This window comes from Pseudoliparis swirei, chromosome 24 (assembly GCF_029220125.1).
Source record: "Pseudoliparis swirei isolate HS2019 ecotype Mariana Trench chromosome 24, NWPU_hadal_v1, whole genome shotgun sequence".
Lineage (NCBI taxonomy): Eukaryota > Metazoa > Chordata > Actinopteri > Perciformes > Liparidae > Pseudoliparis > Pseudoliparis swirei.
This window is the reverse complement of record NC_079411.1, coordinates 29,308,934-29,334,060: the sequence shown is the minus strand read 5'-3', so window position 1 is coordinate 29,334,060 and position 25,127 is coordinate 29,308,934. Positions and strand designations below refer to the sequence as shown.

Here is a 25,127-nt window from a genome sequence, read left to right as displayed (position 1 = left end):
CTCGGGCAGCAGCCGGTTGATGAGGTCACATGTTACATCATCATCTGGAATTATTAAACAGGTGTAACATGTGTTTCTACACCTTCGTCTTGTCACTTGTAGTACACGTGTTATTGTGTGTGTGTCTGTGTGTTTGTGTGTGTGTGTGTCTGTGTGTGTGTGTGTGTGTCACCTGCCTGCAAGACATGCTTCCTCTTACAACTAAAACGTATGTATATGTCTTATTAAAAACTCAAATATCTGAGGTTATGAGCTATTTATATTATATTTAATGTAGGTATTAATCAATACAGACAATACACCTTCACTCAGCTTCATTCAGCTTCAGTCAGAGTCACTACAGCCTGTCGTTGTGCATTCACCTCCAGACTCTCGGGCTTTACCGGCGGCAGAGCTGGCTCCAGGTTTCTCCACGATTACGTCATGCTGGGTGAATAGCAGAGTCCATCCAGCAGATGGCATCAAACCCCTCCCTCCCCTCCCCTCGGCTGCTGCTGCCACCCAGCCTCCGTCACGTGACGTCACAGAGAAGGTGACTGTACCACGGTGACGTCAGCTTCCCGTGGTGCAGAATTGTGTCATCATTTCGTGTCGTGACTCGGGACCACGAGCCCCGAGTGACACCGTCGTGCCACAGCAGAGCCTGCCGCAGACCTGAGACTATAAATATTATATATATATATATATATATATATATATATATTGTTTTGTAATATATATATATATAATATAAATAAAAAAATATGTGTATATATGTATGTATATAAATATGTATATATATATACAAATATTATTTTATTTATAATAAATATAAGTATATATATAAATATATATATATTGTTTTATAATAAATATATTTATATATATCTATATATTTGTATTTACATAAATATAAATAAAATAAAATAAAAAATAATATATTTTAATGGCTTTAATGGCTCTTTTCTTTGGATTTGGTACGATACCCATGCAGAGTATTTTTTTATATTAGAATACATTTATTATTATTATTATTATGATTATTATCACACCAAGGTGGAAAGCACTTTTGACTAACACTTTTGATCAAGGAGTATTGAGCAAAGTAATTATGTTGGGGGAAAGGGGTCAGGATGAAGGTTAACATCATTCTATTTAGATTGATATAATATTAACTAATATAATAATATCTCTGAATTGGTTATCTTATGTATCTTATGTATCTTATGTATCTTGCTCCTGTATGAAAAAGACGTTCAGAAAAAGGTGCACAGCTTCATATCCAAGACTTTAATAAAGGGAAACGTCTGACACCTAGTGGACAGTTCACAGCACTGCATACGCGGGGAGATCACACGAACCGCCACTGGCTGCGTGGGTTTGAGGTTCAGGGAACGTAACCGGGACAAAGACGTCGCGTGACATGTGAAAGCACGTCAATGTTAATCTGGCTCACATGACATCTATAATCTGCTCACATGACAAGTTTACTAAAAATGTTACTGAATCTAAAATGATCTCATCAAAGTTCATCTGGTCACTGACATCTATTGTCTGGTCACATGACATCTATTGTTCATCTGGTCACATGACATCTATTGTTCACCTGGTCCATCATCTATTGTCATCTGGTCACATGACATCTATTGTTCATCTGGTCACATGACATCTATTGTTCATCTGGTCACATGACATCTATTGTTCATCTGGTCACATGACATCTATTGTTCATCTGGTCACATGACATCTATTGTTCATCTGGTCACATGACATCTATTGTTCATCTGGTCACATGACATCTATTGTTCATCTGGTCACATGACATCTATTGTTCACATGACATCTATTGTTCATCTGGTCACATGACATCTATTGTTCATCTGGTCACATGACATCTATTGTTCATCTGGTCACATGACATCTATTGTTCATCTGGTCACATGACATCTATTGTTCATCTGGTCACATGACATTGTTCATCTGGTCACATGACATCTATTGTTCATCTGGTCACATGACATCTATTGTTCATCTGGTCACATGACATCTATTGTTCATCTGGTCACATGACATCTATTGTTCATCTGGTCACATGACATCTATTGTTCATCTGGTCACATGACATCTATTGTTCATCTGGTCACAATGACATCTATTGTTCATCTGGTCACATGACATCTATTGTTCACCTGGTCACATGACATCTATTGTTCATCTGGTCACATGACATCTATTGTTCATCTAGTCACATGACATCTATTGTTCATCTGGTCACATGACATCTATTGTTCATCTGGTCACATGACATCTATTGTTCATCTGGTCACATGACATCTATTGTTCATCTGGTCACATGACATCTATTGTTCATCTGGTCATCATGACATCTATTGTTCATCTGGTCACATGACATCTATTGTTCATCTAGTCACATGACATCTATTGTTCATTTGGTCACATGACATCTATGTTCATCTGGTCACATGACATCTATTGTTCATCTGGTCACATGACATATTGTTCATCTGGTCATTGACATCTATTGTTCATCTGGTCACATGACATCTATTGTATTGTTCATCTGGTCACATGACATCTATTGTTCATCTGGTCACATGACATCTATTGTTCATCTGGTCACATGACATCTATTGTTCATCTGGTCACATGACATCTATTGTTCATCTGGTCACATGACATCTATTGTTCATCTGGTCACATGACATCTATTGTTCATCTGGTCACATGACATCTATTGTTCATCTGGTCACATGACATCTATTGTTCATCTGGTCACATGACATCTATTGTTCATCTGGTCACATGACATCTATTGTTCATCTGGTCACATGACATCTATTGTTCATCTGGTCACTGACATCTATTGTTCATCTGGTCACATGACATCTATTGTTCATCTGGTCACATGACATCTATTGTTCATCTGGTCACATGACATCTATTGTTCATCTGGTCACATGACATCTATTGTTCATCTGGTCACATGACATCTATTGTTCATCTGGTCACATGACATCTATTGTTCATCTGGTCACATGACATCTATTGTTCATCTGGTCACATGACATCTATTGTTCATCTGGTCACATGACATCTATTGTTCATCTGGTCACATGACATCTATTGTTCACCTGATCATCTATTGTCATGACATCTATTGTTCATCTGGTCACATGACATCTATTGTTCATCTGGTCACATGACATCTATTGTTCATCTGGTCACATGACATCTATTGTTCATCTGGTCACATGACATCTATTGTTCATCTGGTCACATGACATCTATTGTTCATCTGGTCACATGACATCTATTGTTCATCTGGTCACATGACATCTATTGTTCATCTGGTCACATGACATCTATTGTTCATCTGGTCACATGACATCTATTGTTCATCTGGTCACATGACATCTATTGTTCATCTGGTCACATGACATCTATTGTTCATCTGGTCACATGACATCTATTGTTCATCTGGTCACATGACATCTATTGTTCATCTGGTCACATGACATCTATTGTTCATCTGGTCACATGACATCTATTGTTCATCTGGTCACATGACATCTATTGTTCATCTGGTCACATGACATCTATTGTTCATCTGGTCACATGACATCTATTGTTCATCTGGTCACATGACATCTATTGTTCATCTGGTCACATGACATCTATTGTTCATCTGGTCACATGACATCTATTGTTCATCTGGTCACATGACATCTATTGTTCATCTGGTCACATGACATCTATTGTTCATCTGGTCACATGACATCTATTGTTCATCTGGTCACATGACATCTATTGTTCATCTGGTCACATGACATCTATTGTTCATCTGGTCACATGACATCTATTGTTCATCTGGTCACATGACATCTATTGTTCATCTGGTCATGACATCTATTACATCATCTGACATCTATTGTTCATCTGGTCACATGACATCTATTGTTCATCTGGTCACATGACATCTATTGTTCATCTGGTCACATGACATCTATTGTTCATCTGGTCACATGACATCTATTGTTCATCTGGTCAGGTCACATGACATCTATTGTTCATCTGGTCACATGACATCTATTGTTCATCTGGTCACATGACATCTATTGTTCATCTAGTCACATGACATCTATTGTTCATCTGGTCACATGACATCTATTGTTCATCTGGTCACATGACATCTATTGTTCACCTGGTCACATGACATCTATTGTTCATCTGGTCACATGACATCTATTGTTCATCTGGTCACATGACATCTATTGTTCATCTGGTCACATGACATCTATTGTTCATCTGGTCACATGACATCTATTGTTCATCTGGTCACATGACATCTATTGTTCATCTGGTCACATGACATCTATTGTTCATCTGGTCACATGACATCTATTGTTCATCTGGTCACATGACATCTATTGTTCATCTGGTCACATGACATCTATTGTTCATCTGGTCACATGACATCTATTGTTCATCTGGTCACATGACATCTATTGTTCATCTGGTCACATGACATCTATTGTTCATCTGGTCACATGACATCTATTGTTCATCTGGTCACATGACATCTATTGTTCATCTGGTCACATGACATCTATTGTTCATCTGGTCACATGACATCTATTGTTCATCTGGTCACATGACATCTATTGTTCATCTGGTCACATGACATCTATTGTTCATCTGGTCACATGACATCTATTGTTCATCTGGTCACATGACATCTATTGTTCATCTGGTCACATGACATCTATTGTTCATCTGGTCACATGACATCTATTGTTCACCTGGTCACATGACATCTATTGTTCATCTGGTCACATGACATCTATTGTTCATCTGGTCACATGACATCTATTGTTCATCTGGTCACATGACATCTATTGTTCATCTGGTCACATGACATCTATTGTTCATCTGGTCACATGACATCTATTGTTCATCTGGTCACATGACATCTATTGTTCATCTGGTCACATGACATCTATTGTTCATCTGGTCACATGACATCTATTGTTCATCTGGTCACATGACATCTATTGTTCATCTGGTCACATGACATCTATTGTTCATCTGGTCACATGACATCTATTGTTCATCTGGTCACATGACATCTATTGTTCATCTGGTCACATGACATCTATTGTTCATCTGGTCACCGGCATCTATTGTTCATCTGGTCACATGACATCTATTGTTCATCTGGTCACATGACATCTATTGTTCATCTGGTCACATGACATCTATTGTTCATCTGGTCACATGACATCTATTGTTCATCTGGTCATGACATCTATTGTTCATCTGGTCACATGACATCTATTGTTCATCTGGTCACATGACATCTATTGTTCATCTGGTCACATGACATCTATTGTTCATCTGGTCACATGACATCTATTGTTCATCTGGTCACATGACATCTATTGTTCATCTGGTCACATGACATCTATTGTTCATCTGGTCACATGACATCTATTGTTCATCTGGTCACATGACATCTATTGTTCACCTGGTCACATGACATCTATTGTTCATCTGGTCACATGACATCTATTGTTCACCTGGTCACATGACATCTATTGTTCATCTGGTCACATGACATCTATTGTTCACCTGGTCACATGACATCTATTGTTCATCTGGTCACATGACATCTATTGTTCATCTGGTCACATGACATCTATTGTTCATCTGGTCACATGACATCTATTGTTCATCTGGTCACATGACATCTATTGTTCATCTGGTCACATGACATCTATTGTTCATCTGGTCACATGACATCTATTGTTCACCTGGTCACATGACATCTATTGTTCATCTGGTCACATGACATCTATTGTTCACCTGGTCACATGACATCTATTGTTCATCTGGTCACATGACATCTATTGTTCATCTGGTCACATGACATCTATTGTTCATCTGGTCACATGACATCTATTGTTCATCTGGTCACATGACATCTATTGTTCATCTGGTCACATGACATCTATTGTTCACCTGGTCACATGACATCTATTGTTCATCTGGTCACATGACATCTATTGTTCATCTGGTCACATGACATCTATTGTTCATCTGGTCACATGACATCTGTTATTCATCTGGTCACATGACATCTATTGTTCATCTGGTCACATGACATCTATTGTTCATCTGGTCACATGACATCTATTGTTCATCTGGTCACATGACATCTATTGTTCATCTGGTCACATGACATCTAGCGTGTTACTGGTCAGATGACATCTAATGTTCATCTGGTCACATGACATCTATGTTCATCTGGTCACACTGACATCTATTGTTCATCTGGTCACATGACATCTATTGTTCCATCTGGTCACATGACATCTAATGTTCATCTGGTCACACTGACATCTATTGTTCATCTGGTCACATGACATCTATTGTTCATCTGGTCACATGACATCTATTGTTCATCTGGTCATCTATTGTTCATCTGTCACATGACATCTATTGTTCATCTGGTCACATGACATCTATTGTTCATCTGGTCACATGACATCTATTGTTCATCTGGTCACATGACATCTATTGTTCATCTGGTCACATGACATCTATTGTTCATCTGGTCACATGACATCTATTGTTCATCTGGTCACATGACATCTATTGTTCATCTGGTCACATGACATCTATTGTTCATCTGGTCACATGACATCTATTGTTCATCTGGTCACATGACATCTATTGTTCATCTGGTCACATGACATCTATTGTTCATCTGGTCACATGACATCTATTGTTCATCTGGTCACATGACATCTATTGTTCATCTGGTCACATGACATCTATTGTTCATCTGGTCACATGACATCTATTGTTCATCTGGTCACATGACATCTATTGTTCATCTGGTCACATGACATCTATTGTTCATCTGGTCACATGACATCTATTGTTCATCTGGTCACATGACATCTATTGTTCATCTGGTCACATGACATCTATTGTTCATCTGGTCACATGACATCTATTGTTCATCTGGTCACATGACATCTATTGTTCATCTGGTCACATGACATCTATTGTTCATCTGGTCACATGACATCTATTGTTCATCTGGTCACATGACATCTATTGTTCATCTGGTCACATGACATCTATTGTTCATCTGGTCACATGACATCTATTGTTCATCTGGTCACATGACATCTATTGTTCATCTGGTCACATGACATCTATTGTTCATCTGGTCACATGACATCTATTGTTCATCTGGTCACATGACATCTATTGTTCATCTGGTCACATGACATCTATTGTTCATCTGGTCACATGACATCTATTGTTCATCTGGTCCCATGGCATCTATTGTTCAACTGGTCACATGACATCTATTGTTCATCTGGTCACATGACATCTATTGTTATCACATGACATCTATTGTTCACCTGGTCACATGACATCTATTGTTCATCTGGTCTATTGTTCATCTAGTCACATGACATCTATTGTTCACCTGGTCACATGACATCTATTGTTCATCTGGTCACATGACATCTATTGTTCATCTGGTCACATGACATCTATTGTTCATGGTCCATGACATCTATTGTTCATCTGGTCACATGACATCTATTGTTCATCTGGTCACATGACATCTATTGTTCACCTGGTCACATGACATCTATTGTTCATGTTCACCTGGTCACATGACATATTGTGTTCAATCTATGACATCTATCATCTGGTCACATCTATGTTCTGGTCACATGACATCTATTGTTCTGGTCACATCTATTGTTCATCTGGTCACATGACATCTATTGTTCATCTGGTCACATGACATCTGTTGTTCATCTGGTCACATGACATCTATTGTTCATCTGGTCACATGACATCTATTGTTCATCTGGTCACATGACATCTATTGTTCATCTGGTCACATGACATCTATTGTTCATCTGGTCACATGACATCTATTGTTCATCTGGTCACATGACATCTATTGTTCATCTGGACATCTATTGTTCATCTGGTCACATGACATCTATTGTTCATCTGGTCACATGACATATATTGTTCATCTGGTCACATGACATCTATTGTTCATCTGGTCACATGACATCTATTGTTCATCTGGTCACATGACATATGTTCATCTGGTCACATGACATCTATTGTTCATCTGGTCACATGACATCTATTGTTCATCTGGTCACATGACATCTATTGTTCATCTCATGGTCACATCTATTGTTCATCTGGTCACATGACATCTATTGTTCATTCACATGACATCTATTGTTCATCTGGTCACATGACATCTATTGTTCATCTGGTCACATGACATCTATTGTTCATCTGGTCATGACATCTATTGTTCATCTGGTCACATGACATCTATTGTTCATCTGGTCACATGACATCTATTGTTCATCTGGTCTCATGACATCTATTGTTCATCTGGTCACATGACATCTATTGTTCATCTGGTCACATGACATCTATTGTCATGACATCTATTGTTCATCTGGTCACATGACATCTATTGTTCATCTGGTCACATGACATCTATTGTTCATCTGGTCACATGACATCTATTGTTCATCTGGTCACATGACATCTATTGTTCATCTGGTCACATGACATCTATTGTTCATCTGGTCACATGACATCTATTGTTCATCTGGTCACATGACATCTATTGTTCATCTGGTCACATGACATCTATTGTTCATCTGGTCACATGACATCTATTGTTCATCTGGTCACATGACATCTATTGTTCATCTGGTCACATGACATCTATTGTTCATCTGGTCACATGACATCTATTGTTCATCTGGTCACATGACATCTATTGTTCATCTGGTCACATGACATCTATTGTTCATCTGGTCACATGACATCTATTGTTCATCTGGTCACATGACATCTATTGTTCATCTGGTCACATGACATCTATTGTTCATCTGGTCACATGACATCTATTGTTCATCTGGTCACATGACATCTATTGTTCATCTGGTCACATGACATCTATTGTTCATCTGGTCACATGACATCTATTGTTCATCTGGTCACATGACATCTATTGTTCATCTGGTCACATGACATCTATTGTTCATCTGGTCACATGACATCTATTGTTCATCTGGTCACATGACATCTATTGTTCATCTGGTCACATGACATCTATTGTTCATCTGGTCACATGACATCTATTGTTCATCTGGTCACATGACATCTATTGTTCATCTGGTCACATGACATCTATTGTTCATATATTGATCATCTGGTCACATGACATCTATTGTTCATCAGGTCACATGACATCTATTGTTCATCTGGTCACATGACATCTATTGTTCATCTGGTCACATGACATCTATTGTTCATCCCGTCACATGACATCTATTGTTCATCTGGTCACATGACATCTATTGTTCATCTGGTCACATGACATCTATTGTTCATCTGGTCACATGACATCTATTGTTCATCTGGTCACATGACATCTATTGTTCATCTGGTCACATGACATCTATTGTTCATCTGGTCACATGACATCTATTGTTCATCTGGTCACATGACATCTATTGTTCATCTGGTCACATGACATCTATTGTTCATCTGGTCACATGACATCTATTGTTCATCTGGTCACATGACATCTATTGTTCATCTGGTCACATGACATCTATTGTTCATCTGGTCACATGACATCTATTGTTCATCTGGTCACATGACATCTATTGTTCATCTGGTCACATGACATCTATTGTTCATCTGGTCACATGACATCTATTGTTCATCTGGTCACATGACATCTATTGTTCATCTGGTCACATGACATCTATTGTTCATCTGGTCACATGACATCTATTGTTCATCTCACATGACATCTACATGACATCTAATCTATTGTTCATCTGGTCACATGACATCTATTGTTCATCTGGTCATGACATCTATTGTTCATCTGGTCACATGACATCTATTGTTCATCTGGTCACATGACATCTATTGTTCATCTGGTCACATGACATCTATTGTTCATCTGGTCACATGACATCTATTGTTCATCTGGTCACATGACATCTATTGTTCATCTGGTCACATGACATCTATTGTTCATCTGGTCACATGACATCTATTGTTCATCTGGTCACATGACATCTATTGTTCATCTGGTCACATGACATCTATTGTTCATCTGGTCACATGACATCTATTGTTCATCTGGTCTGACATCTATTGTTCATCTGGTGACATGACATCTATTGTTCATCTAGTAACATGACATCTATTGTTCATCTGGTCACATGACATCTATTGTTCATCTGGTCACATGACATCTATTGTTCATCTGGTCACATGACATCTATTGTTCATCTGGTCACATGACATCTATTGTTCATCTGGTCACATGACATCTATTGTTCATCTGGTCACATGACATCTATTGTTCATCTGGTCACATGACATCTATTGTTCATCTGGTCACATGACATCTATTGTTCATCTGGTCACATGACATCTATTGTTCATCTGGTCACATGACTCTATTGTTCATCTAGTCACATGACATCTATTGTTCATCTGGTCACATGACATCTATTGTTCATCTGGTCACATGACATCTATTGTTCATCTGGTCACATGACATCTATTGTTCATCTGGTCACATGACATCTATTGTTCATCTGGTCACATGACATCTATTGTTCATCTGGTCACATGACATCTATTGTTCATCTGGTCACATGACATCTATTGTTCATCTGGTCACATGACATCTATTGTTCATCTGGTCACATGACATCTATTGTTCATCTGGTCACATGACATCTATTGTTCATCTGGTCACATGACATCTATTGTTCATCTGGTCACATGACATCTATTGTTCATCTGGTCACATGACATCTATTGTTCATGGTCACATGACATCTATTGTTCATCTGGTCACATGACATCTATTGTTCATCTGGTCACATGACATCTATTGTTCATCTGGTCACATGACATCTATTGTTCATCTGGTCACATGACATCTATTGTTCATCTGGTCACATGACATCTATTGTTCATCTGGTCACATGACATCTATTGTTCATCTGGTCACATGACATCTATTGTTCATCTGGTCACATGACATCTATTGTTCATCTGGTCACATGACATCTATTGTTCATCTGGTCACATGACATCTATTGTTCATCTGGTCACATGACATCTATTGTTCATCTGGTCACATGACATCTATTGTTCATCTGGTCACATGACATCTATTGTTCATCTGGTCACATGACATCTATTGTTCATCTGGTCACATGACATCTATTGTTCATCTGGTCACATGACATCTATTGTTCATCTGGTGCATGACATCTATTGTTCATCTGGTCACATGACATCTATTGTTCATCTGGTCACATGACATCTATTGTTCATCTGGTCACATGACATCTATTGTTCATCTGGTCACATGACATCTATTGTTCATCTGGTCACATGACATCTATTGTACATCTATTGTTCATCTGGTCACATGACATCTATTGTTCATCTGGTCACATGACATCTATTGTTCATCTGGTCACATGACATCTATTGTTCATCTGGTCACATGACATCTATTGTTCATCTGGTCACATGACATCTATTGTTCATCTGGTCACATGACATCTATTGTTCATCTGGTCACATGACATCTATTGTTCATCTGGTCACATGACATCTATTGTTCATCTGGTCACATGACATCTATTGTTCATCTGGTCACATGACATCTATTGTTCATCTGGTCACATGACATCTATTGTTCATCTGGTCACATGACATCTATTGTTCATCTAGTCACATGACATCTATTGTTCATCTGGTCACATGACATCTATTGTTCATCTGGTCACATGACATCTATTGTTCATCTGGTCACATGACATCTATTGTTCATCTGGTCATGACATCTATTGTTCATCTGGTCACATGACATCTATTGTTCATCTGGTCACATGACATCTATTGTTCATCTGGTCACATGACATCTATTGTTCATCTGGTCACATGACATCTATTGTTCATCTGGTCACATGACATCTATTGTTCATCTGGTCACATGACATCTATTGTTCATCTGGTCACATGACATCTATTGTTCATCTGGTCACATGACATCTATTGTTCATCTGGTCACATGACATCTATTGTTCATCTGGTCACATGACATCTATTGTTCATCTGGTCACAATCTATTGTTCATCTGGTCACATGACATCTATTGTTCATCTGGTCACATGACATCTATTGTTCATCTGGTCACATGACATCTATTGTTCATCTGGTCACATGACATCTATTGTTCATCTGGTCACATGACATCTATTGTTCATCTGGTCACATGACATCTATTGTTCATCTGGTCACATGACATCTATTGTTCATCTGGTCACATGACATCTATTGTTCATCTGGTCACATGACATCTATTGTTCATCTGGTCACATGACATCTATTGTTCATCTGGTCACATGACATCTATTGTTCATCTGGTCACATGACATCTATTGTTCATCTGGTCACATGACATCTATTGTTCATCTGGTCACATGACATCTATTGTTCATCTGGTCACATGACATCTATTGTTCATCTGGTCACATGACATCTATTGTTCATCTGGTCACATGACATCTATTGTTCATCTGGTCACATGACATCTATTGTTCATCTGGTCACATGACATCTATTGTTCATCTGGTCACATGACATCTATTGTTCATCTGGTCACATGACATCTATTGTTCATCTGGTCACATGACATCTATTGTTCATCTGGTCACATGACATCTATTGTTCATCTGGTCACATGACATCTATTGTTCATCTGGTCACATGACATCTATTGTTCATCTGGTCACATGACATCTATTGTTCATCTGGTCACATGACATCTATTGTTCATCTGGTCACATGACATCTATTGTTCATCTGGTCACATGACATCTATTGTTCATCTGGTCACATGACATCTATTGTTCATCTGGTCACATGACATCTATTGTTCATCTGGTCACATGACATCTATTGTTCATCTGGTCACATGACATCTATTGTTCATCTGGTCACATGACATCTATTGTTCATCTGGTCACATGACATCTATTGTTCATCTGGTCACATGACATCTATTGTTCATCTGGTCACATGACATCTATTGTTCATCTGGTCACATGACATCTATTGTTCATCTGGTCACATGACATCTATTGTTCATCTGGTCACATGACATCTATTGTTCATCTGGTCACATGACATCTATTGTTCATCTGGTCACATGACATCTATTGTTCATCTGGTCACATGACATCTATTGTTCATCTGGTCACATGACATCTATTGTTCATCTGGTCACATGACATCTATTGTTCATCTGGTCACATGACATCTATTGTTCATCTGGTCACATGACATCTATTGTTCATCTGGTCACATGACATCTATTGTTCATCTGGTCACATGACATCTATTGTTCATCTGGTCACATGACATCTATTGTTCATCTGGTCACATGACATCTATTGTTCATCTGGTCACATGACATCTATTGTTCATCTGGTCACATGACATCTATTGTTCATCTGGTCACATGACATCTATTGTTCATCTGGTCACATGACATCTATTGTTCATCTGGTCACATGACATCTATTGTTCATCTGGTCACATGACATCTATTGTTCATCTGGTCACATGACATCTATTGTTCATCTGGTCACATGACATCTATTGTTCATCTGGTCACATGACATCTATTGTTCATCTGGTCACATGACATCTATTGTTCATCTGGTCACATGACATCTATTGTTCATCTGGTCACATGACATCTATTGTTCATCTGGTCACATGACATCTATTGTTCATCTGGTCACATGACATCTATTGTTCATCTGGTCACATGACATCTATTGTTCATCTGGTCACATGACATCTATTGTTCATCTGGTCACATGACATCTATTGTTCATCTGGTCACATGACATCTATTGTTCATCTGGTCACATGACATCTATTGTTCATCTGGTCACATGACATCTATTGTTCATCTGGTCACATGACATCTATTGTTCATCTGGTCACATGACATCTATTGTTCATCTGGTCACATGACATCTATTGTTCATCTGGTCACATGACATCTATTGTTCATCTGGTCACATGACATCTATTGTTCATCTGGTCACATGACATCTATTGTTCATCTGGTCACATGACATCTATTGTTCATCTGGTCACATGACATCTATTGTTCATCTGGTCACATGACATCTATTGTTCATCTGGTCACATGACATCTATTGTTCATCTGGTCACATGACATCTATTGTTCATCTGGTCACATGACATCTATTGTTCATCTGGTCACATGACATCTATTGTTCATCTGGTCACATGACATCTATTGTTCATCTGGTCACATGACATCTATTGTTCATCGAGTCATGACATCTTATTGTTCACATGACATCTATTGTTCATCTGGTCACATGACATCTATTGTTCATCTGGTCACATGACATCTATTGTTCATCTGGTCACATGACATCTATTGTTCATCTAGTCACATGACATCTATTGTTCACCTGGTCACATGACATCTATTGTTCAACTGGTCACATGACATCTATTGATCATCTGGTCACATGACATCTATTGTTCATCTGGTCACATGACATCTATTGTTCATCTGGTCATGACATCTATTGTTCATCTGGTCACATGACATCTATTGTTCATCTGGTCACATGACATCTATTGTTCATCTGGTCACATGACATCTATTGTTCATCTGGTCACATGACATCTATTGTTCATCTGGTCACATGACATCTATTGTTCATCTGGTCACATGACATCTATTGTTCATCTGGTCACATGACATCTATTGTTCATCTGGTCACATGACATCTATTGTTCATCTGGTCACATGACATCTATTGTTCATCTGGTCACATGACATCTATTGTTCATCTGGTCACATGACATCTATTGTTCATCTGGTCACATGACATCTATTGTTCATCTGGTCACATGACATCTATTGTTCATCTGGTCACATGACATCTATTGTTCATCTGGTCACATGACATCTATTGTTCATCTGGTCACATGACATCTATTGTTCATCTGGTCACATGACATCTATTGTTCATCTGGTCACATGACATCTATTGTTCATCTAGTCACATGACATCTATTGTTCATCTAGTCACATGACATCTATTGTTCATCTGGTCACATGACATCTATTGTTCATCTAGTCACATGACATCTATTGTTCATCTAGTCACATGACATCTATTGTTCATCTAGTCACATGACATCTATTGTTCATCTAGTCACATGACATCTATTGTTCATCTAGTCACATGACATCTATTGTTCATCTAGTCACATGACATCTATTGTTCATCTAGTCACATGACATCTATTGTTCATCTAGTCACATGACATCTATTGTTCATCTAGTCATGACATCTATTGTTCATCTAGTCACATGACATCTATTGTTCATCTGGTCACATGACATCTATTGTTCATCTAGTCACATGACATCTATTGTTCATCTGGTCACATGACATCTATTGTTCATCTGGTCACATGACATCTATTGTTCATCTGGTCACATGACATCTATTGTTCATCTGGTCACATGACATCTATTGTTCATCTGGTCACATGACATCTAATGTTCATCTGGTCACATGACATCTATTGTTCATCTGGTCACATGACATCTATTGTTCATCTGGTCACATGACATCTATTGTTCATCTGGTCACATGACATCTAATGTTCATCTGGTCACATGACATCTATTGTTCATCTGGTCACATGACATCTATTGTTCATCTGGTCACATGACATCTATTGTTCATCTGGTCACATGACATCTATTGTTCATCTGGTCACATGACATCTATTGTTCATCTGGTCACATGACATCTATTGTTCATCTGGTCACATGACATCTATTGTTCATCTGGTCACATGACATCTATTGTTCATCTGGTCACATGACATCTATTGTTCATCTGGTCACATGACATCTATTGTTCATCTGGTCACATGACATCTATTGTTCATCTGGTCACATGACATCTATTGTTCATCTGGTCACATGACATCTATTGTTCATCTGGTCACATGACATCTATTGTTCATCTGGTCACATGACATCTATTGTTCATCTGGTCACATGACATCTATTGTTCATCTGGTCACATGACATCTATTGTTCATCTGGTCACATGACATCTATTGTTCATCTGGTCACATGACATCTATTGTTCATCTGGTCACATGACATCTATTGTTCATCTGGTCACATGACATCTATTGTTCATCTGGTCACATGACATCTATTGTTCATCTGGTCACATGACATCTATTGTTCATCTGGTCACATGACATCTATTGTTCATCTGGTCACATGACATCTATTGTTCATCTGGTCACATGACATCTATTGTTCATCTGGTCATGACATCTATTGTTCATCTGGTCACATGACATCTATTGTTCATCTAGTCACATGACATCTATTGTTCATCTGGTCACATGACATCTATTGTTCATCTGGTCACATGACATCTATTGTTCATCTGGTCACATGACATCTATTGTTCATCTGGTCACATGACATCTATTGTTCATCTAGTCACATGACATCTATTGTTCATCTGGTCACATGACATCTATTGTTCATCTGGTCACATGACATCTATTGTTCATCTGGTCACATGACATCTATTGTTCATCTGGTCACATGACATCTATTGTTCATCTGGTCACATGACATCTATTGTTCATCTGGTCACATGACATCTATTGTTCATCTAGTCACATGACATCTATTGTTCATCTAGTCACATGACATCTATTGTTCATCTGGTCACATGACATCTATTGTTCATCTGGTCACATGACATCTATTGTTCATCTGGTCACATGACATCTATTGTTCATCTGGTCACATGACATCTATTGTTCATCTGGTCACATGACATCTATTGTTCATCTGGTCACATGACATCTATTGTTCATCTGGTCACATGACATCTATTGTTCATCTAGTCACATGACATCTATTGTTCATCTAGTCACATGACATCTATTGTTCATCTGGTCACATGACATCTATTGTTCATCTGGTCACATGACATCTATTGTTCATCTGGTCACATGACATCTATTGTTCATCTGGTCACATGACATCTATTGTTCATCTGGTCACATGACATCTATTGTTCATCTAGTCACATGACATCTATTGTTCATCTGGTCACATGACATCTATTGTTCATCTGGTCACATGACATCTATTGTTCATCTGGTCACATGACATCTATTGTTCATCTGGTCACATGACATCTATTGTTCATCTAGTCACATGACATCTATTGTTCACCTGGTCACATGACATCTATTGATCAACTGGTCACATGACATCTATTGTTCATCTGGTCACATGACATCTATTGTTCATCTGGTCACATGACATCTATTGTTCATCTGGTCACATGACATCTATTGTTCATCTAGTCACATGACATCTATTGTTCATCTAGTCACATGACATCTATTGTTCATCTGGTCACATGACATCTATTGTTCATCTGGTCACATGACATCTATTGTTCATCTGGTCACATGACATCTATTGTTCATCTGGTCACATGACATCTATTGTTCATCTGGTCACATGACATCTATTGTTCATCTGGTCACATGACATCTATTGTTCATCTGGTCACATGACATCTATTGTTCATCTAGTCACATGACATCTATTGTTCATCTGGTCACATGACATCTATTGTTCATCTGGTCACATGACATCTATTGTTCATCTGGTCACATGACATCTATTGTTCATCTGGTCACATGACATCTATTGTTCATCTGGTCACATGACATCTATTGTTCATCTGGTCACATGACATCTATTGTTCATCTGGTCACATGACATCTATTGTTCATCTGGTCACATGACATCTATTGTTCAGTCATGACATCTATTGTTCATCTAGTCACATGACATCTATTGTTCATCTGGTCACATGACATCTATTGTTCATCTGGTCACATGACATCTATTGTTCATCTGGTCACATGACATCTATTGTTCATCTGGTCACATGACATCTATTGTTCATCTGGTCACATGACATCTATTGTTCATCTGGTCACATGACATCTATTGTTCATCTGGTCACATGACATCTATTGTTCATCTGGTCACATGACATCTATTGTTCATCTGGTCACATGACATCTATTGTTCATCTGGTCACATGACATCTATTGTTCATCTGGTCACATGACATCTATTGTTCATCTGGTCACATGACATCTATTGTTCATCTGGTCACGTGACATCTATTGTTCATCTGGTCACATGACATCTATTGTTCATCTGGTCACATGACATCTATTGTTCATCTGGTCACATGACATCTATTGTTCATCTAGTCACATGACATCTATTGTTCATCTGGTCACATGACATCTATTGTTCATCTAGTCACATGACATCTATTGTTCATCTGGTCACATGACATCTATTGTTCATCTGGTCACATGACATCTATTGTTCATCTAGTCACATGACATCTATTGTTCATCTAGTCACATGACATCTATTGTTCATCTGGTCACATGACATCTATTGTTCATCTAGTCACATGACATCTATTGTTCATCTAGTCACATGACATCTATTGTTCATCTAGTCACATGACATCTATTGTTCATCTGGTCACATGACATCTATTGTTCATCTAGTCACATGACATCTATTGTTCATCTAGTCACATGACATCTATTGTTCATCTAGTCACATGACATCTATTGTTCATCTAGTCACATGACATCTATTGTTCATCTAGTCACATGACATCTATTGTTCATTTAGTCACATGACATCTATTGTTCATCTGGTCACATGACATCTATTGTTCACCTGGTCACATGACATCTATTGTTCACCTGGTCACATGACATCTATTGATCAACTGGTCACATGACATCTATTGTTCATCTGGTCACATGACATCTATTGTTCATCTGGTCACATGACATCTATTGTTCATCTAGTCACATGACATCTATTGTTCATCTAGTCACATGACATCTATTGATCATCTGGTCACATGACATCTATTGTTCATCTAGTCACATGACATCTATTGTTCATCTAGTCACATGACATCTATTGTTCATCTAGTCACATGACATCTATTGTTCATCTAGTCACATGACATCTATTGTTCATCTAGTCACATGACATCTATTGTTCATCTGGTCACATGACATCTATTGTTCATCTAGTCACATGACATCTATTGTTCATCTGGTCACATGACATCTATTGTTCATCTAGTCACATGACATCTATTGATCCTCCTGAAGGTTTCTTACCTTTTTTCCCCCTGAAAGGGTTTTTAAATATTTCTTTTGGTAGTTGTTCCTAATCCGATGTGAGGTCAAAGGTCAAAGGTCAGGGATGTTTTATGTGTTCAGATTGTAAAGCCCTCTAAGGCTAATTTATAATATTGGGATGTATAAAATAAAGGGACTTGATATGTTTGACTTTCCCAAACGACAGACCGTCTCGAGGTTGATGATACTTTGTTTAGACCCTCCCCCTTGAGGCCACACTCACACACACACACACACTCACACACACACACACACACACACACACTCACACTCACACACTCACTCACACCTGGAGGGGAGGAACTGTTGTGTGCGAATGCTGGTTGTGGACTACAGCTCAGCGTTCAACACTATTGTTCCCGCCAAGCTCGACACCAAGCTCAGAGGTCTAGGCCTGCACTCTACCATGTGCAGCTGGATACTGGACTTCCTGTCGGGCCGCCGCCAGGTGGTGAGGATGGGCAGTACCACCTCAGAGCCGCTGACCCTCAACACGGGAGCCCCTCAGGGATGCGTGTTGAGCCCTCTCCTCTACTCCTGTACACCCACGACTGCGGCCATGCACAGCTCAACGTCATCATCAAGTTTGCTGACGACACAACAGTGTTGGGGCTGATCACCGACGACAACGAGACAGCCTACAGGGAGGAGGTTGGATCACTGGTACAGTGGTGCCAGGAGAACAGCCTCGTCCTCAACGTCAAGAAGACCAAGGAGCTGATCGTGGACTACAGGAAGCGGAGAGGAGAGCACACCCCATCTCCATAGACGGAGTTGCAGTAGAGAGGTCAGCAGCTTCAAGTTCCTCGTGCACATCTCCGAGGACCTCACATGGACCACGCACCACTCACGTGGTGAAAAGGGCCCAACAACGCCTGTATTTCCTTAGGCGACTGAGGAAATTCAACATGGCCCCGCATCCTCAGAACATTCTACACCAGTACCATCGAGAGTGTTCTGACAGGTTGCATCACCGTCTGGTACGGGAACTGCACCGCCCTGGGCGAGGGCACTACAGAGGGTGGTGCGGTCGGCACAGTACATCGTTGGAGGTGAGCTTCCTCCATCCTGGACATATACACCAAGCGGTGCGTGGCCAGGGCCAAACGGATGATGAAAGACAATAACCACCCGGCCACAAACTGTTCACCTTCTACCGTCAGGCAGGCGATACCGCAGTATCAAGTGCCGCACAAACGAACTGAGGGACAGCTTCTTCAGTCAGGCCATCAGGCTGCTGAACAAGGACTGAGACCCTCATTAACACTACACACCAGAACATATTCTGTGAATATCTATGGCCATGGTGTATATTTTATTACATTGTTTTATATATATATATTGTATATATATATTGTATGTATATACATATATATATATATATTGTCTCAAAAAAGTGTATATTTTATTACATTGTTTTATATATATATATTGTCATGATGTATATTCTATTACATTGTTTTATATATATATATTGTTAATACTTTCTTCTTTTTTTTGTGGATATCGTATAGTTTATTCTCATTCTTATTCTTTTTTTAGTCTGCTACTGCTGTCGGGTGTTTTGCACATAAGAATTTCACAAACCGATTATACTTGTATAAAAGGGGATGTGACAATAAAAACTTGAAACTGAAACTGAAATTGAATCACACACACACACTCACACACACACACACTCACTCACACCCACACACTCACACACACTCACACACACACACTCACACACACACACACGTCGTGTTTTTCCATATTTTTTTAATGAAACACTTTTTGACAGTAAGTCTTACAAGAAATGGGTAAAATAAATAGAACTCATAGTGAATGGAAACCCGAGAGACCCAAACCTCTTTTTACCAAAACGATGATTTAACAAATATTTAAAAAGTGTTCTTGATTTAGTGAAAAGTGTCAAATAAATCATTACACAGCTCTTAATAAAAATAAAAAGTACAGCATTATGTTTATTTTATCCAAAAGCCAGAGGAGCACACAGTGACACCTAGTGTGCACATCTGGTATTACAGGCAGGTTAGCAGACAGTAACGTTGTCAGTGGGGTTTTAATAAATGGGAGTGAGGTAATAATAAAAAAACAGTTAATAATGTGCACAAAAAAACACAAAAATTCTTCTTATACATCTAAAAATGTTTAAATTATTTTACCATCTTTTTCGTTATGATAATGCATCAGAATAAATATTTCTGACACTAAAATCTAAATCCCAACTCTGCACACATATTTGAAAAAGAGAAATATATTTCAAATACAACAAAACATTGTCCTAGTTAATGTGAGTCGACTTCCGGTGAGCGGAGCCTCATTGGAACTCCTCCTTGCGGGAAACCACTTTTCCATCAATGATCTCCTCGATCACCACCATCCTCCTCTGGGAAAATACCGCTGCACACACAAGTGAAAAAGAAAAAAATATGTGGTGTGTATTTATTTTTCTTTCAAGAAAATAATAAATAATAGCGTTGATGTAAACTTACGTTTGGGTGGCATCGGGACGGCGGCCCGTCTAGAAGACAGAAAAAAAGTTACAATTAATACAATAACAAGATTATTAAAAGTATCTTATTCCCTTAATAATCGAACATGAGAAGACCGACGCCTCCTCACATGCAAATAATAAATAGTCATGGAGAATCTGTCTGACGTGTCTCATGTTCACGCTCAAAGTATTCTATTCTGTTTTTAATTACGGTTATTTTATTCTGGTGAACTCCAGCATGCTAAGATCTGGTGTTTCACGTCGTCACCTTCAATGAATTATCTCTCCAGGTGTGGGCGGGAATTCCTGTGAGACCGGCCCACTCGTATCGACCAATCAGTGGCTTACTTGGTAATACAGCCAGACGCGTCACATTATTTAATCATTAACATATCTGTTGTTATTTTAATAACATTTGGCTCCACCAATCTGCCCGGATGGACACATTAAATTAAAATGATACTCCTATTGTATCCCTCCAAGGTCGGCGTAGTTTACTAGATGAATATTAGTATTAGATGTTAGTATAAGTATAGGAATGAATGTTAGTCGAGAAACACCACACAATAAAGAAACTGGAAACAGAGGGTAGAATTTGTAAGAACTATATTGTAGACCAGAACATAGGAAGAGGCGTGGCCATCAGTTGGATTAGGAGTGTTGCATGCTGGGTCATCCATGACATGCACCTTCCTCCGAGGACCTCTTCTTTCTCCCCTTGGAGCTTTTCACCTCCACCTTTAACAGGAGTTACGGGTTGGTGCCATGCTGACGCACGGTCGCCGTGGTAACGGGACGCACAGAAAGAATGAAATATACATATACATATATATATATATATATATATCGAAAAGAAAAAATAAGATGTTTTATTTTGAAATATGACCTGAAATATGATCCTAAAAATCACCAAAAAGCTCTGAAAACCTGCAACAACATCCAGAGCGTGAGGCGAGTCCACAGATCGTGAGGAGCAGGACAGACGTCAGTCAGGGAATAATGACTTTATGCGTTAGAGTAAATTTAACGTGTTCTGCGAAGCATAGAACGTCGGAGAGGCCGGCGACGTCAGAGCGACGGCCGGTCGGTGAGAGGCGGGCCGGCCCGACCCGTCGGCCTACCGGGGAACCCGGTATCCCTTATGGCCCCTGGGTGTGGACAGGGTGGAAAGATGTGGGGATTAATTCAGTAGGCTACACAACTCAACCAAATATATTTATATATGTATATATATATACATATAAATATTTATATATAAATAAATGTATATATATAAATATTGATATATATAAATAAATGTATATATATACATATATATATATATATGTATATATATTTGTAGCCAGCGTCGATGCTAAGCTAAACTCATCTAAAGGTCTCCTGGTTGTAGCCAGCCTCAATGCTAAACTAAGCTAATCTAACGGTCTCCTGGTTGTAGCCAGCCTCAATGCTAAACTAAGATAATCTAACGGTCTCCTGGTTGTAGCCAGCCTCGATGCTAAGCTAAGCTAATCTAACGGTCTCCTGGTTGTAGCCAGCCTCGATGCTAAACTAAGCTAATCTAACGGTCTCCTGGTTGTAGCCAGCCTCGATGCTAAACTAAGCTCATCTAAAGGTCTCCTGGTTGTAGCCAGCCTCGATGCTAAGCTAAGCTAATCTAACGGTCTCCTGGTTGTAGCCAGGCGAGCTAGTCTCAGTACGAAGCTAATCTAACGGTCTCCTGGTTGTAGCCAGCCTCGATGCTAAGCTAAACTCATCTAAAGGTCTCCTGGTTGTAGCCAGCCTCGATGCTAAGCTACGCTAAATCACCATCCAAACATAGGTCAGTGTTTCCGATGGTCCCGCCATGTTTCCTGAGTCCTACGTGAAGTGGCCGAGTGTCTGAGTGCAGCGGTCATGAAGGGCCTCTTACTCCTCTCCGTCCAGCAGCCGGCGGTACTCGGCGATCTCCATCTCCAGCCGGTTCTTGATGTCCAGCAGCAGCTGGTAGTCGTGCGCCTGCCGCTCGCTGTCCGCCCTCACGTTCTTCAGCTCCTCCTCCAGGCCGTTCACCATGCCCTGCAGCTGGTTGAGCTGCAGGCCGTAGCTGGACTCCGTCTCCTCCAGCTGGCCCTCCAGGGCCGATTTCTGGAGAAAGGGGGGGGGGGGGGTGTTATTGAGCCCTAAAGATGAGAAGCAGCTCAGAAGCAGCGTGCTCGGTGGCGTGTGTGTGTGTGGATTACCAGGCTGAGGTGGGACTGCAGCTCGATCTGCAGGGCCTGCAGGGTCCTCTTGAGCTCCGTCATCTCGCTCCGGGAGCTCTGGAGGCTCTCGGTGCTCGAGGTCACGTTCTTGTTCAGTTCATCGAACTGGAAGACGCCACAAAACGGTCAAAAACGGTCACAAATACGATCTACGTATATATATCGATATATATATCTATCGATATATATTATATAATATATATATATATATTATATATATATTATATAATATAGATATAGATATACATATATAATATATATATGTATATCTATATCTCTATATGTATTATATAATATATATATTATATACATATATATATATATATTATATAATATTTATATACATATATATATATATATATATAAATAACAAGTCTAGAAAGGGTTCAACTTGAAATATCCAATTTAATTTGTAATTACTGAGCTTTACATGCGTGTTGTATAGAGCCAGGCTAGCCAGCCTCAATGCTAAGCTCATTGTCTGCCTCCTGTGGCGCGCTCACCTTGACCTTGTACCACTCCTCCATCTCGCGGCGGTTCTTGTCGGTGATGGCCTCGTACTGACCCCGGATCTTGTCCATGGTGCGCGCCATGTCGTTCTGCGGCCGCGCGTCCACCTCCACGCTCACGGAGCTGGCCTTCACCTGGTTGCGCATGGCCACCATCTCCTGCAGGCGGCACGCAGGGGTCAGAGGTCAGAGGGGAAACACACACAGCTGAATGGTGGCTAATGTTAGGAAACTTTACAAAATATATTTTTTTCTACGTGTTCACAGACTTTTTTACTCTTTTTTTCTCTTTCACTCTCTGTAGCGCTCTATATTTATTTAAAATGTCTCTCTCTGGTTTGCGGCGCAGCCGTCAGTCCTCTCTCCAAACAGGTTTTA

At 39.3% G+C, this 25,127-nt stretch overlaps 1 protein-coding gene across 2 annotated transcripts in view; it reads right to left on the bottom strand.

Annotated features, from left to right (window-relative positions):
* Positions 1 to 21,241: 21,241 nt before the first annotated feature.
* The window catches only part of LOC130189889 (keratin, type I cytoskeletal 19-like), a 34,415-nt gene continuing 30,529 nt past the window's right edge, over positions 21,242 to 25,127 (bottom strand). Inside the window, exons 6-10 of one of the 2 annotated variants that reach the window (XM_056408883.1) lie at positions 24,744 to 24,908; positions 24,220 to 24,345; positions 23,910 to 24,124; positions 21,996 to 22,024; positions 21,242 to 21,903 (exon numbers count right to left, since the gene is read on the bottom strand). In XM_056408883.1, the coding sequence (XP_056264858.1) occupies positions 21,821 to 21,903; positions 21,996 to 22,024; positions 23,910 to 24,124; positions 24,220 to 24,345; positions 24,744 to 24,908 (618 nt within the window). In that variant the 3' untranslated portion in view covers positions 21,242 to 21,820. Of the gene's footprint in view, positions 21,904 to 21,995; positions 22,025 to 22,586; positions 23,146 to 23,909; positions 24,125 to 24,219; positions 24,346 to 24,743; positions 24,909 to 25,127 lie in introns of those variants that run through there. The other variant, XM_056408884.1, reaches the window with a different exon arrangement.